Source organism: Echinops telfairi, unplaced genomic scaffold (assembly GCF_000313985.2).
Source record: "Echinops telfairi isolate 266 unplaced genomic scaffold, ASM31398v2 ScPeMD7_31;HRSCAF=116, whole genome shotgun sequence".
NCBI classification, from domain to species: Eukaryota; Metazoa; Chordata; class Mammalia; order Afrosoricida; family Tenrecidae; genus Echinops; species Echinops telfairi.
The window spans coordinates 45,385,454-45,399,665 of NW_022103928.1; the positions used below are offsets into that span (position 1 = coordinate 45,385,454).

General features: G+C 56.8%; 1 protein-coding gene across 3 annotated transcripts in view; it reads left to right on the forward strand.

Annotated features, from left to right (window-relative positions):
* The window catches only part of KCNH2 (potassium voltage-gated channel subfamily H member 2), a 38,339-nt gene extending 25,967 nt beyond the window's left edge, over positions 1 to 12,372 (forward strand). For 2 of the 3 annotated variants that reach the window (XM_004702310.3, XM_045289919.1), the window contains exons 6-15: positions 3,616 to 4,044; positions 5,714 to 6,101; positions 6,409 to 6,608; positions 7,062 to 7,314; positions 8,694 to 8,887; positions 9,081 to 9,177; positions 9,539 to 9,811; positions 9,896 to 10,082; positions 10,430 to 10,607; positions 11,846 to 12,372. In XM_004702310.3, coding sequence (XP_004702367.1) covers positions 3,616 to 4,044; positions 5,714 to 6,101; positions 6,409 to 6,608; positions 7,062 to 7,314; positions 8,694 to 8,887; positions 9,081 to 9,177; positions 9,539 to 9,811; positions 9,896 to 10,082; positions 10,430 to 10,607; positions 11,846 to 11,995 — 2,349 coding nt within the window. In that variant the 3' untranslated portion in view covers positions 11,996 to 12,372. Of the gene's footprint in view, positions 1 to 160; positions 435 to 3,615; positions 4,045 to 5,713; positions 6,102 to 6,408; positions 6,609 to 7,061; positions 7,315 to 8,693; positions 8,888 to 9,080; positions 9,178 to 9,538; positions 9,812 to 9,895; positions 10,083 to 10,429; positions 10,608 to 11,845 lie in introns of those variants that run through there. The other variant, XM_004702311.2, reaches the window with a different exon arrangement.
* The last annotated feature ends 1,840 nt before the right edge of the window (positions 12,373 to 14,212 follow it).

Sequence of the window (14,212 nt, forward strand, 5' to 3'; positions counted from 1 at the left end):
GGAAGCCTGGGCGGCGAGTGGGGGTGGGGGACCGTGGAGGAGGCGGGGCTGGCTGCTGGAGCGGAGGTTCCGACTGACGACTGTGGCCGCTGCAGCTGGGCTGGTGGTGGGGCCAGATCCCAGCACCCTGGCAGTGAGGCCCACACCGGGGGCCCATGAACAGAGTGAACTGGGTGGGCTATTGCCCACTCATTTTGGCAGGGTGACCCCAGCTCTAGGGGCCCACCCCCAGCCACCCTGGCTTCATGCCAGAGGCTGCCCCGGGGGCTTCTGGGGGGCAGCCTGGCCTGGGACTGCTGAGCAGGCTCGGGGGGGCCAAGTCCCTCATGGCAGCCACAGCAGGGAAGGCCAGTGGGCCAGGGACTCTGCCAGCCCGGGTTCAGAAAGGCCGAGTCAGGAGGGCTGTACGCATCTCCAGCCTCTTGGCCCAGGAGGTAGGTGACCCCCTGCCTTCTTCCTACCTGGGTCAGGTTCCTGAGCCAGGAGGCCCATGAGTTGGGCAGAGGGTGGAAGCAGGCTCCGAGAGGGCTTCTGAGAAGCAGGCCGTTCAGGGGCTTGGGGTCTGCAGTCACTCTTGGCTTGCCTTGGACTTTCTCCAGGTCCGGCGGCTTGGGGGTCAGCCTTCCAGGTCTTCCCCGTGCCATGGTGTTCATGACCCCTAGGCCCCTGGCTCTGACAGCGAAGGGAGGGGAGGACAGGAATGGAATGGGCACAAAGTGGTGCAGGGAGACTGAGGGAGGGCTGGCAGGACAGGAGAGGTTTGCTGCAGCAGATATGGGAGGGTGTGCTTGGGCCCTTGCTACTCCTCATGCCATGGTGGCAGGTGGCCCTTGGGCATAGGGGGTATGAGGATCCAAGGTTTGGAACTGGAGCTCAGGAGGGTTGGGTCAGAGGCCTCTGGGTGAGGGCATGCTAAACCAAGAGGCCTGCTGGACCTCTTCTAAAGAGCCCGGGGGTGGGTGTGGGGGTCTGGTAGCCGGGTTGTGCTCCCCAGTCTGATGACTCTCTGAGCACATATGGGGAGCCCCTTCTGCCTCCAGCTGCTCTCCAGGGACCTTTGGCAGAGAGAAATAGCAATACTCCCCTCCGCCCCCCCACCATCACTACCACCTCCACACCCCAACTCTTACACCTGAGCAGGCCCCGGTGCAGGCATTCCTCCCTGTTGGGAGACAAGTACAGGCAGAGGTAGGAAGGAGTCTTGCGCCTTTCAGGTGAGGATCCAGGATGTGACTGAACTGAGGTCCTGTATTCTGTAGGGAAGTGGGTCAGGAGGGGGTTAAGTCCCTGGCCCAAGGCCATATGGGCAGCAGGTGTCGCAGAGCTGGGACAGCGCCTGTGAGATTGGGTTCAGTGGATCTAGGGCTTGTGGCCCCATGCTGGCCTGTGTGTGTGTGCATGTGTGTGTGCGCGTATGTGTGTGTACCTATGCAGGCGTTTGTGTGCTACTGTGCACTGCTGGTCAACTTAGAGCTGGGTCCCTGATATATTTGTTCCGGCATATCTCCCAGGGAGCCTGGGCTCTTGGGAGGAATTCTGTTCTAAGGGTTAGGACCATGGTCCACTCCTTTAGCTGCAAGGGTCTTGGCTGATTCTTACTCTAACTCTCACTGAACTCCCAAAGACCACATACAGCCTGTGAAAATGTTTCCTGCCTTAAGGTGGGGCAGCTTGGGCTGCAGGCAGGGTAGTGGGAGGAGCCTGTGAGCCTTCCCACAGGCTTTTCCTGCCCAGTGGCTTCCCATTCCTTGTCTCCAGCATCCATTGCTCGAGGTGGCGGGTCCCTGGCTATAGTCCATCTCAGTGTCTAGTTCCTTCCTGTAGGGCGTGCCCTCCAAGTCGCTCCCTTTGGTGAAGCTGTGTCCAGAGATCATGGGGGAGCCCAAGGCTGGGTCCCTGGCAGGTGGGGCTCTGGAGCAGTGCTGGCCTCTGTGGCTCTTGAGGGGGTTAGGTGGGGGTGAGGTTCCAGCTCAGACCGGAGGAGTTTGGAGCAGAGGGTTCTTGGATCAAGTCACAGGTTGTGAGAGAGCTGCTGAGGGGCAAGCAAGTGCGCTAGGTGCCAAGTGGGGGTGTCAGCCTCGCGGCTCATTGTCACACTATTGTGCTCGTCTGTGTGAACTGTGCAGGCTGTGTCTGTCTGGCCCCTTAGAGCTGGATTGAGTGCCTGTCCCTTGGCTGGATTAGGTCTTCTTGTATCCCTCTGTTGGGCTGACCGAGGTCTGCTCTGGGTCAGGGTGAGCTGGGAGGTCAAAGATCTGCTCTGGGTCAGGGTGGGCTGGGAGGTCAGAGAGCTTTTATGTATCTTGCTCCCTCCTCTGGGAGGCTAAGGGGTCTGAGCAGGGACCTGATACCGTGGGGCCAGTTGGGCCTCCCATCATCATACACGCTGAGATCTGGCTGTTGTGCAGGCTAGAAGCCTCAGGTCTTCAGTCACTTGCTGGGCTGTGATAATCATCTTGGATGGGGAAGGTCGCACGGGAGAGCTGTAGCCTGTGAGCACAGGCTTGCTTTGCTTGTGGGGACGTTTGCTTTTGGGTGTTATTGCTTAGTGTTCTGAACTCGTGTGCTGGCACTGCCAGTCTGGCTGGGACCAGCTGGGGTCTTCAGGTTGTATGGCCTTCTGGGAACTGTACTCCACATTTGGCGGAGAGGTAGGCATTCAGATTGAACCCCTCCCCCCCTTTTTGGGCTCCCTGCCATGCTTGCCCTCTGCTCCAGAGGATTCAGCAGAGATATCACCCTTTCTGACATCCCATGGCCTAGCCGCCTTCTGGGGTACCAGCCCCACAATGAATGGGTCCAAGGGGGCGGTTGTATAATTGAGGGGTAAAATTAAGGAGACATCAGACAAGATAAAGCATGCAAGTGCTTACCTTTGCAGTCTTGACTTCATGAGCCAGGTCTGCGCAGAGAGAGCGAGTAATGTAATTTCATGAATTTATATAATCAGAGAGAGAGCGAGTAATGTAATTTCATGAATTTATAGCTCAGGCCATGCTAAGCACATATGTAACAGGAAGGGGCTGTATAATAGGCATACGCATAACAGTAGGGGGACAAGCTGGGGGTTTACATGCAATAGGAAGGGGAGGCACTAGAGGCACACATGTGACAGGAAGGCGGACATTAGAAGCAAGATGGCAGCCTAACCTTGGTCGACTGTCTGAGTTGGCTTGACCTCAGGTGTCTTTGGGCTCTCCTTCAGGGAAACAATCTACTATCCTTATCAGAAGGGAGTGGGTCCTACTTAGGGTGGGGCAGATATAGGGTCTGATTGCTCTAGATGACTGATAACCTTCAGGCAGATAACCTTCAAGCAGTTGACCTCCGAGTGTATAGTCAGGGACCATGTGTTTGCAAACAGCATCTTAGATTTGGCATGATTATGGGGGGACATCGTGGGGGCTAACTTTTACTTAGGAGAATGTGAGTGGGACGCAACTCCAACCCACGGACATGAAGGTTTTCTCCACGGGAGCCTTGGCCTCCCAGGCTCCTTAACATGAATGTTGAGAGTTTGTCCACATACACTCTCTTCCCGGTTCTGTTTCCCACACCGCCTCAGTCCTGCAGCCTGTGGGATAGCGCCCCTCCATGCCCTTTCCCTGCATGCAGGTGCTGTCCCTGGGTGCAGACGTGCTGCCGGAATACAAACTGCAGGCGCCGCGTATCCACCGCTGGACCATCCTGCACTACAGCCCCTTCAAGGCCGTGTGGGACTGGCTCATCCTGCTGTTGGTCATCTACACGGCTGTCTTCACGCCCTACTCGGCCGCCTTCCTGCTGAAGGAGACGGAGGAGGGTCCCCCGGCCCCTGACTGCGGCTATGCCTGCCAGCCTCTGGCTGTGGTGGACCTCATTGTGGACATCATGTTCATCGTGGACATCCTTATCAACTTCCGCACCACCTACGTCAATGCCAACGAGGAGGTGGTCAGCCACCCTGGCCGCATCGCCGTCCACTATTTCAAGGGCTGGTTCCTCATTGACATGGTGGCCGCCATCCCCTTCGACTTGCTCATCTTCGGCTCTGGCTCTGAGGAGGTGGGGCTGGCAGGGAGGCAGAGAGGGACCAGAGCACATGGTGACAGTTGGGAAGGTGGTGGGAGGGAGTTGGAGGGACAGGGCAGAGAGAGATAGGGAGCTGAAGGGGCAGGCCGTGCACCACTCAATCTTGCTTCTTTCTTGATTCCGCCTTCAAAGACCCATCATGTCTTTTTTTTCTTCTAACAGTTTAATTGGCAAGGAATGAGCATATCATGTAATTCAATAGTCCAACCATTCAATCATATCAAGGAGAATTGTACTCTTACCCCCACATCAATCATTCCCACCTCCCATGGTTCAGTCACCTCTGAGAGAATTATGCCATCACAATCCGTTCTAGTGCTCCCTCCCCACTCCTGTCTTCACGGTTTGCCCCCAAGATCCCCTTGCCCTCCCCGCCATCTACCCTGCCACCCCTGTACTCCTGACAGCCTCTTGAATCAGTTATTCTCTCTCTGCATCCACTCCTCCTGTGCTTCACAGCTGGGTGACAGAAAACAATAAAAAACAGACTCGTGCTAAGGTGGTAAGGATAAAAACATAAAGATACGAATAATGCGTAAGAAGGGACAGACCCCCAACAACATTCAAAAAACCAGGGAAGAAATACCCGTCTTGGAACCAGTAAGAGATACTTGTACCCAGAACAAATTCAGGTTGGTCAATCGGGTAGTCAGTTGGCCAAGTGTTGGGTTTGATCCCGTGCAGTCCAGATTACAGTGGGCTCTGTCTGATTGTAAGGCTGATCAAGATTTGTCTGTGGCTTGAGTGGATCTGCCAGTGGCTCAGTCTGACCAGACACTCTGCAGATGGGATTTGGGCTGTCACCATCCCCCAGAGCCCTCCACAAATTGGGGGTTCATCATTTCTCTGATGCTTATCTTCTCACCATATTAGAATTTTTCAATTGTCATGTCTGGATCCCACAAGCTGGTGTGCTTTTTCTGTGTGGACTTAGTTGGCTCTTCGCTTAGACAGCCACATGTTTGAATACAAGCCCCTAAGACCCCAGACACTATTCTGACTGATAGATAGTTGGGCACCATCAGCTTTCTTCACCACATGTTGCTGTAGCACCCTTATCTTCAGTGAAGACCCATCAAGTCTAAGTCACACAAAGGACCCCATAAGCTATTAGGTGTGTCTGTGACCACCGTACGATCCTGTTCTCACTCTGTCCCTCTACCACAGTGGTTCTCGACCTTCTTAGGCAATATATCTGATTTATAGCACATCTGCATCCTTAGCCTGGAGTTCAAGGCTGTTATCAGTCTAGCGCAGTGGTTCTCAACCTTCCTAATGCCACGACCCTTTAATTCAGTTCCTCATGTGGTGGTGACCCCCACCATAAAATGATTTTTGTTGCCACTTCATAGCTGTCATTTAGCTACTGTTATGAATCGGGCAACCTCTGTGAAAGGGGTTGTGACTCACAGGCTGAGAACGAACCCCTGCTCCATCAGAAGCTAGCACATAGACCTGGAACAACTCCTCTGGCCTGGCCCCCTTTGCTGCGAGGCAGCTCCCGGTGGTAGAAGAAGGTTTTGGGAGGAGATTTGTGGGCTCTGACCTCGCAACACTCCCCCCACCCCCCGCGGATGAGGACAGCAGAGCTACCTAGCCCACTCTCAGTGTATCCTCACACTGGCGGTCCCTCTCCCTCCAGCTGATCGGGCTGCTGAAGACCGCCCGGCTGCTGCGGCTGGTGCGCGTGGCGCGGAAGCTGGACCGCTACTCGGAGTACGGCGCGGCCGTGCTCTTCCTGCTCATGTGCACCTTCGCGCTCATCGCGCACTGGCTGGCCTGCATCTGGTACGCCATCGGCAACATGGAGCAGCCGCACATGAACTCGCACATCGGCTGGCTGCACAACCTGGGCGACCAGATCGGCAAGCCCTATAACAGCAGCGGCTTGGGGGGCCCCTCCATCAAGGACAAGTACGTCACGGCCCTGTACTTCACCTTCAGCAGCCTCACCAGCGTGGGCTTCGGCAACGTCTCGCCGAATACCAACTCGGAGAAGATCTTCTCCATCTGCGTCATGCTGATTGGCTGTGAGTGTGCCCGCGGGGAGGGGAGGCGGGTGTGCGCTGTGGCTGCCTGGAGGGCAGCGAGGGTCCTGGAGGATGGGGAGAGGGAATGGGGGGGCCGTCATGGGGCAGCCAGGTCAGAGAGTGAGGTCGGGTAGCAAGAGGGACGAGCGTGCTTGGTGTGTTTGTGTGCATCCTCGCGCTTCTCTCTGTGTTTCCACCCTGCGCATACGCCACGAGCGGTGGGTCAGTGACACGGCTGGCGCGCAAGGGCGGAGGGCGGGCCCTGCAGGTACCGACAGGCCCATCCCTCCCCGCTCCCTGTCCCTAGCGCTTATGTACGCCAGCATCTTCGGCAACGTGTCGGCTATCATCCAGCGGCTGTACTCAGGTACTGCGCGCTACCACACGCAGATGCTGCGCGTGCGGGAGTTCATCCGCTTCCACCAGATCCCCAACCCGCTGCGGCAGCGCTTGGAGGAGTACTTCCAACACGCCTGGTCCTACACCAACGGCATCGACATGAATGCGGTGGGCCACTGGCGGGGGCTGGGGCGCGAGTGGGGCAGGGAGGGCGCCTCTTGGCAGAGCGAACTTGCCGTACCTGGCGGTCTAGGCGGCCTCTTAGGACCAAGGACATCCTGAGAGGTATGATGCCCACTTGCCCATTGGGCACAACAAGGAGCAGAACGGCTCCCGTAGCGAGGCAGGCACTTCCTGAGCCACAGCTTTTACATTTAATTCTCACCACCTTAACCTAGGGTGGGTGCAAGTGGACAGGGAAAGGGCGACCTAGGGTGGTAAGACGTGGCACGGCTCCAAGAGAAGGAGCCGGAATCCTGTCTAGCTCACCAGGCATAAAGCCTGGGAAGGGCCTGGGCCCACGGAGTTTCCCGGAAGCGCAGGCTGGGGAAGGGGGTGGGGCTCCAGGGCTGTGCTCCAGGAACTGCAAGTGGATGCTGCGTTTCCTCCCCCTCCCTCCAGGTGCTGAAGGGCTTCCCCGAGTGCCTGCAAGCAGACATCTGCCTGCATCTGAACCGCTCGCTGCTGCAGCACTGCAAGCCCTTCCGGGGGGCCACCAAGGGCTGCCTGCGGGCCCTGGCCATGAAGTTCAAGACCACCCATGCACCACCCGGGGACACGCTAGTGCATGCGGGGGACCTGCTCACTGCCCTCTACTTTATTTCCCGGGGCTCTATTGAGATCCTGCGGGGCGACGTTGTGGTGGCCATCCTAGGTATGGACGGGAGGGCGAGTCCTAAGGCTAGGGGCGTTAGGAATGTCCCAAGACAGGCAGCTAATAGAAGCTCCATCTTGGTGCGTGTGTATAGATGTGTATCTGTGTGTATGTATGTGTGTATACGTGTTTCTGTATGTGTGTATGCATGTGTGGATGTGTGTATATGTGCGCGAATGTGTATATGTGTATGCACGTATATATGCGTATGTGTGTATATGTACATGTGTATGTACATGTACGTGTGCATGCCCATATGTGTCTATTCATGTGAGTATATGTGCATGTATGGGTATGTGTGTATACATGCATGCGTGTGTATATATATGTATGCGTGCATGTGTATGTATGTGCATGCATGTATGTATGTGTGTGTGTGTGTGTGTGTGTGTCTGCACTGACCTCCTTCCCAACAGTCTCCCCACCAGCAGTGAGGCTCCCCTCCCCACTGCTTCTTTAAGTCAAGGTGAAACCAGACCCTCTCAGGGGGGCAGTCGGTGGCAGGAGAGAGGCCTGTTTGGGGCTGTGCATTGGGTCTGTGAAAGGAGAGCTGGTGGTGCTGTGGACAGTTGCTCTGTATGAAAAAGATGAGGCGAGGTCCCACCCTGGAGCTTGGTGGCCCTGACATCTGGTCAGGGTGCTGTGACTTATTATGGGCCCGTTGGCAGGGCTTTGGGCATCGGGTCTGTGGGGGCCATGGGGGCCACACCTCATGCTGCGGTCCTGTCGCCCTCCAAGGCCAGGTGCCCTGCCCCTTGCCTCTCACCATTTCCTCCTCTCCCGTACCTGTGGACAGGTGGGCTTGCCCCAGGGAGACCCTCCTTTGCTGGCCCTCAGTCCTTAGGGAAGGCTCATCCCCTCTCTCGTCTGCAGAGTCAGATCCCATAGAATTGTATATTGCAGTCAGGAGAGACATACTTCCTCTACAAATGTACCCTACCTGTCCCTCAAACGAAATATTCCCAGAGGCCCTTGGCCCTATTACTGTCGGTGGGCCTGACCCACGCTGACATTTTCTGCCTGGCTCGCTAAGCTATGCCACTCTGTCTCCTTTCACTCAGCTGCTATGATCTGTGGTTTGGGAAGCACAGCTGGTGACCGGGAAGGAGGGTGCTTCTGATGTGGGGTTTGGGGGTAGAAATCTAAGTAGACGGGAGCCCTTGGGGGGAACAAGCCCTGTGGGCAGGCCCCGGTCACCAGGAATGCCCTGACTGTCCAAGGCTCCCGCCTGGCCTCCTGAAAGCTGAGAAGGACCTGATGGGTTGGGTGCCCGATCGGGTTGGGGACGGACCCAGGAGGGAACGCCGGGGGTGGGGGTTGTGGGGGTGGGGTGAGCTGCCTGCCGTCCTCCCCTTGAGCACACCCCACTCCTGCGGCAGGGAAGAACGACATCTTTGGAGAGCCCCTGAACCTGTACGCCCGGCCCGGCAAGTCCAATGGGGACGTGCGTGCCCTCACCTATTGCGACCTGCACAAGATCCATCGGGACGACTTGCTCGAGGTGCTAGACATGTACCCTGAGTTCTCCGACCACTTCTGGTCCAGCCTGGAGATCACCTTCAACCTTCGAGATGTGAGCGGCTCACTGCTGGGCCCTTGTTCCACTCCCAGCAGGGTGGCCCCTTCGCCTCCTTCCTTGCCCCACATTGCTGAGGCCAGACCCAGCCGACTGCCAGCCTCACCCCTGGCTGCCATGTGTGAATGGGGCTGGGCCTGGCCTGGCCGGGTCGGAGCATAGCAGGTGCTGAGCCTACTTTTGGTTGCAGACCAACATGATCCCTGGTTCTCCGGGCAGCACAGAGCTCGATGGCTTCAGCAGGCAACGCAGGCGCAAGCTGTCCTTCCGCCGGCGGTTAGACAAAGGTGAGACGAAGAGAGGAAGAGCCGCTGCCCCACACATGCTCGCCTGGCATCCGTACCCCCTCTTGTGTCCCCTTCCCCTCCTCTTATCCGGATGAGTCCAGCTCAGTTTCACCTCCTCTGGCCGGGCAGTCCCCAGGCCTCTTTAGTTCTCATGGGGCGGGTCTGCATGACAGAGAGGTGGTAATCTGGGCAGGGGCCCTGCAGGCCCAGGGGTAGCCATGCTACTGTGCGTGGAGGAAGTCTGGCTCTGCGGCTCAGTCAGGTTGGGGGTGGTGGGTCGGGTGGAAGATCACAGAGGAAGCACCCTGTGCTCTCCCGTGTCTCCCGCTCAGAGGACCTTCTTGTTCTTTGTTTCTTGCAGATACGGAGCAGCAGGGGGAGGTGGAATCCCTGGGGCCTGGCCAGGCAGGGGCAGGGTCAAGTGGCCAGGGCCAGCCAGGGGGTGTGTGGGGGGAGAGCCCGTCGAGCGGCCCCTCCAGCCCTGAGAGCAGTGAGGATGAGGGCCAGGGCCGGAGGTCCAGCCCCCTCCGCCTGGTGCCCTTCTCCAGCCCCAGGCCCCCTGGAGGGATGACCAGTGGGGAGCCCCCGAGTGAGGACGGTGAGAAGCACAGCGACACGTGCAACCCGCTGTCAGGTATGGGGCCGTCCAGGCTGGGCAGGGAGCTGGGCTGGGGAAGGTAGGGATTGACCTAGGGTCATCTTCACTCTCTGGCTCTAGGTGCCTTCTCCGGAGTGTCCAACATCTTCAGCTTCTGGGGGGACAGCCGGGGACACCAGTACCAGGAGCTGCCTCGCTGCCCTGCTACCACCCCCAGCCTCCTCAATATCCCCATTTCCAGCCCAGGTCGCCGGCCTCGAGGCGACGTGGAGAGCAGGCTGGATGCCCTTCAGAGGCAACTCAACAGGTGAGGCCAGGGAGCCGTGTAACCTGGATTCTCTCTCTCTCTCTTTCTGTGTGTACAGGTGTAAGAGGGACTGAAGCAGGGCCTGAGTGGGATCTTGGTGTCCTGGTGTGGGTTGGTGGCAGGGTTTAGGCCCATATGTGTGTTGGGCAGCTGGGCCTTCTCCTTCCATCGGAGCTGAACGGCAGCAGCCACCACAGTGGTTACAGGGAGCTTAGGGTGGCCAGCTGGCTCCTCAGGAGGGTGGCCCTGAAGTTACAGAGAACAGAGTCTCCCCTTCTGTTCAGACTCAGGGCACCTCCTCACACCTGGCCGCCGCGTCTATCTGCCCTGTTCCTTCCTGCCCTCAGACTAGAGACCCGGCTGAGTGCGGACATGGCTACTGTGCTGCAGCTGCTACAGAGACAGATGACACTGGTTCCGCCCGCCTACAGTGCTGTGACCTCTCCGGGACCCGGACCCACCTCCACCTCCCCTTTGCTGCCTCTCAGCCCCATTCCCATCCTCACTCTGGACTCGCTTTCTCAGGTACCAGCCAAGGCTCCAGCCCAGCCTTTCTTGGCCCAAGCCTGCCCCCCATGGCCTCTGCCTGGCCTCCTGCTTCTGCTGTCCCCACCCTCCCTCGGGCTCGGCCCCTGAGGAGGGCTGCCAGCTCTGTTCGCATGCTTGCCGAATGGGCTACGGAGCTGTCGTCTAAGGACCACAGTCCTGAGTCAGACATGGTACGGGAAAGGGGTGGTGCCTGCCGGTGTGGCTTTGGGACAGGACTCTAGCCCTCAGCCCTGGCCACACAGGGTCTGGCCTGCCTTGCCTGTTGAGGCCAAACTCACAGGGGTGCTTCCTGGGCCCTCCTCTCAGCCCTCCTGTTGGACAAAGGGCCTCAATTGTGTGTGTGTGGGGGGGCACCTCCGACTCGTTACCCAGGGGCCCTGAGAAAGGACTGCTCCAGCTTCCTGCTTTCTCTCCCTGCCTCCCTCCCTCCCTCCCTCCCTGCCTTCTCTGGCATCTGCTCCCCCTCCCATATGCTGCCTGCTCCTGTTTTCAGACACCAGGGCCCACGTCAGCCAATGTGCCAGTCTCCCCTCACAGCCTCCCTCGCTGAGATCACACCAGCATGCTCACAGCACACACGTACCCTCTGCCTGCTTCTCTTCTTGGCCTTCGCAGCCCTGGCCCAGCCTGCCCCTCTTTCTAGGTCTCTGGGTTCTTTCTCGACTGTAGGAAGGAGCCTTTTCTGCTCCAACTCAAGGGCTGTGTGTCCTCGGCTCAATTTGACCTCAGTCATGTTCATGTGTGTGTGCTGACTCAAATCTTTCATTTGGAAAATGTTTTTTGTTCCAAATACCCCAAGTTTTTTTTTTTCTTCCATTTCCTTTTTCCAAAACCATTTTGTTGGGAGTTAATACAGATATCATATCAGTTTCATAGTTCAACCAAGCAGTATTGTACAATAGCTCCCACAATCCGCTTCTCAGGTGTGTTCTCTAGGAAAGGAGGAGGAGGCCAGGGTCTGGAATGTTCCTGGGTCCCAGGCAAGGTATTTGGAGTCAGACTGAAATGCTCTCTGCTCCCCTCCTTGGCTCTTGCCAACTGGAAATGAATGTCTCTCATCCAATCGTAACACCTTTCTTGGGGTGGGAGGTGGGGGGTCTCGTCTGTCTGCCTTGAACTTTCTCTGCCCCAGATTAAAGCCCTCCTCTGTGTCCCACCCTTCCTGTCCTGTCCTCTGTGGGTCCTTGCTCACTAACACTCAGTGTTCTTTGCAGGTTTCCCAGTTCATGGCATGTGAGGAACTCCCCCCAGGACGCCCAGAGCTCCCCCAAGAGGGATCCACCCGACGCCTTTCCCTGCCGGGCCAATTGGGGGCCCTTACCTCTCAGCCTCTGCACAGACATGGCTCCGATCCAGGCAGTTAGTGGGGCTGCCCAGTGTGGACATGTGGCACATCCAGGCGCTGGGTCTGGCCTGGGCCCCTTCCCTCCGGTGCCCAGGTGCTGGTGGCAATGGCTATAGCCCAGCTCCTCCCAGCCCTCAGGACCATCTCCTCCTGCAGTCTCCTGGGCCCTAGTGGGAGGAGCAGGGGCAGGGCCGGGCAGTGGAAAGGGGGCCTGTGGTCCCACCCTGTCCTGGGGGCATTAGCTGGTCTAACTGCCCAGAGGCACCGGCCTGGACCGTAGGCACCTCAAGGACTTTTCTGCTATTTACTGCTCTTATTGTTAAGGATCATAATTAAGGATCATATGAATAATTAATGAAGTTGCTAATGACTATGAGTAATAAATAATTATCCTGAGGAAACTCCAATGGTACTAGGTGGGAGGGAAGGTACAGCCTTCCTCATGCTGGGCTGAGTGTCTACATTCAGAATATACTTACTATATGTGTGCTATTCAGGATATACTAAATGTGTGCATGCACGTGTGCATATACACACCTGTGCACTGGTCCATCTGTGCTGGAAACCAGTGCAGATGACATGGGCTCCCTGTAGGCCTTCCCAACGCTGGTTCTGCATTGACCGCAAGAGTCCACTATATAGTTGTCCCCTTACCCAGCTCAGAACCCCACCCCACAGTGACCTTGTCCTAGTGGAGCTGAAGCCCTGATCTACACGCTGCCTCTCAAACTTGGCCTGATCTTGACCTTAGTCCGGATGCATTCTGACCCTAGATGATTGGTCTCAGCGTGGACCCACCTTTGGGCACACTGGTTTTCTTTACCATGACCACAGCTCGGCGGATGCCTGGCTGTATCCGCTGGATCACTAGAAGATTTGCACTAAAGAGGGTAGGGATTTCCTATTAGTGGGGAAACAAATCTCACAGATGTCCTGGGAGTAGTGAAAGGGTTTGTGTTGTGTGTGGTTGTGTGTGTGATGGGTATGTATGTGGTATGGTATGTGTAGGTAGTATGTGGATGTAGTGGTGACGTGTGTGTGTGAAGTGGTAAGTGCAGCATGGAGTATGTATGCTGGTATGTGTGGGTGTATGTATGATGTATGTGTTATCTGGTGCATGTGTAGGGTATGTGTGTGTGATGGTTTGTGTGCATGTGTATTGTAAGTATAAAGGGATATGCTGGGTTTGCATAGCTGGTCCTATGAGGACACAGAGTTCCTGGGAAGAGTGGTATGTGCAGTGGATGCCCAAGGGCCAGCGGACGGCCATGGGGAGGAGTCTGCAGGCTCCATGTGGGCAGGCTGGGTGTAAGTGAGGGTAGGGCCTAAAGGCTTTCAGGGTCCTCCGAGCTGTCTCTGTCTCACACGACCCTCACAATCGCTGACTCATCCACGTACATTTTGGTAACTCAGCTTTAAGGACACATGGAGCTGTTTTCCTGGCCTCCCTGTGATAGGGTGGGTGTTGGGAATAGAGGGAGATGGTGCCTGAGCAGCCTGGAGTAGAGTCTGCAGAGAAGGTAAGAGAGGTGGGGGCATCTTTTCCTTTAGCTCAGGTGATTCAGCCTTAGGATCCAGCGCCCTCACCCCGTGGGTTTGAGCTTGGAGGTGTCTGCTGGAGCTCCCTGGGTGTCCTGGGGAACAGGGGATAGTTGGGATTAAGGGGGCCACAGGGGGGCTGACAGAGAGTGGCTTTGTGTGAGAGAATACTTTGTGTGAATGCCATCTTCTCATGGATGGGGGGCTCACCACACGGGCCTCTTTTGGCAGTTGATGTGGGCTAGGTGGGGCCAACTGTGTTCATGGGCTGTGGAGGGCAGGAACAGCGAGAGGCTGACAGACATGAAGGTATGGCCAGACTTCAAGCTCACTTGGTACCCTGGGGATATGTGAGCAAGGTCAAAATCTTCACTCTCTGGCCTTGTCTCTATCCTCGTTATCATATGTACTTAGAATGCCTTCATTCTGTGAACTGCAGCCTGAACTTCACACATGGTTGTGTCTAGGTGCAGAGCGGGCCTATAGAAGCCAGACTCTGTGGGTGGGGGTGGGGGGACCACATGAGAGAACGAGGCCTGGGTGTAAGTGGAGACATGAAGGGGATAGAGAGACCTTTTTCTGCACCACCTAGGTTTTAGATTAGCCATGAAGCTGCTCAGTTCTTTTGGGGCCCCAAGCCCCAAGCCTTCCTCTCGTTCGCTGTCCCTTTATCAAGCATGATGTCCTTCTCCAGGGA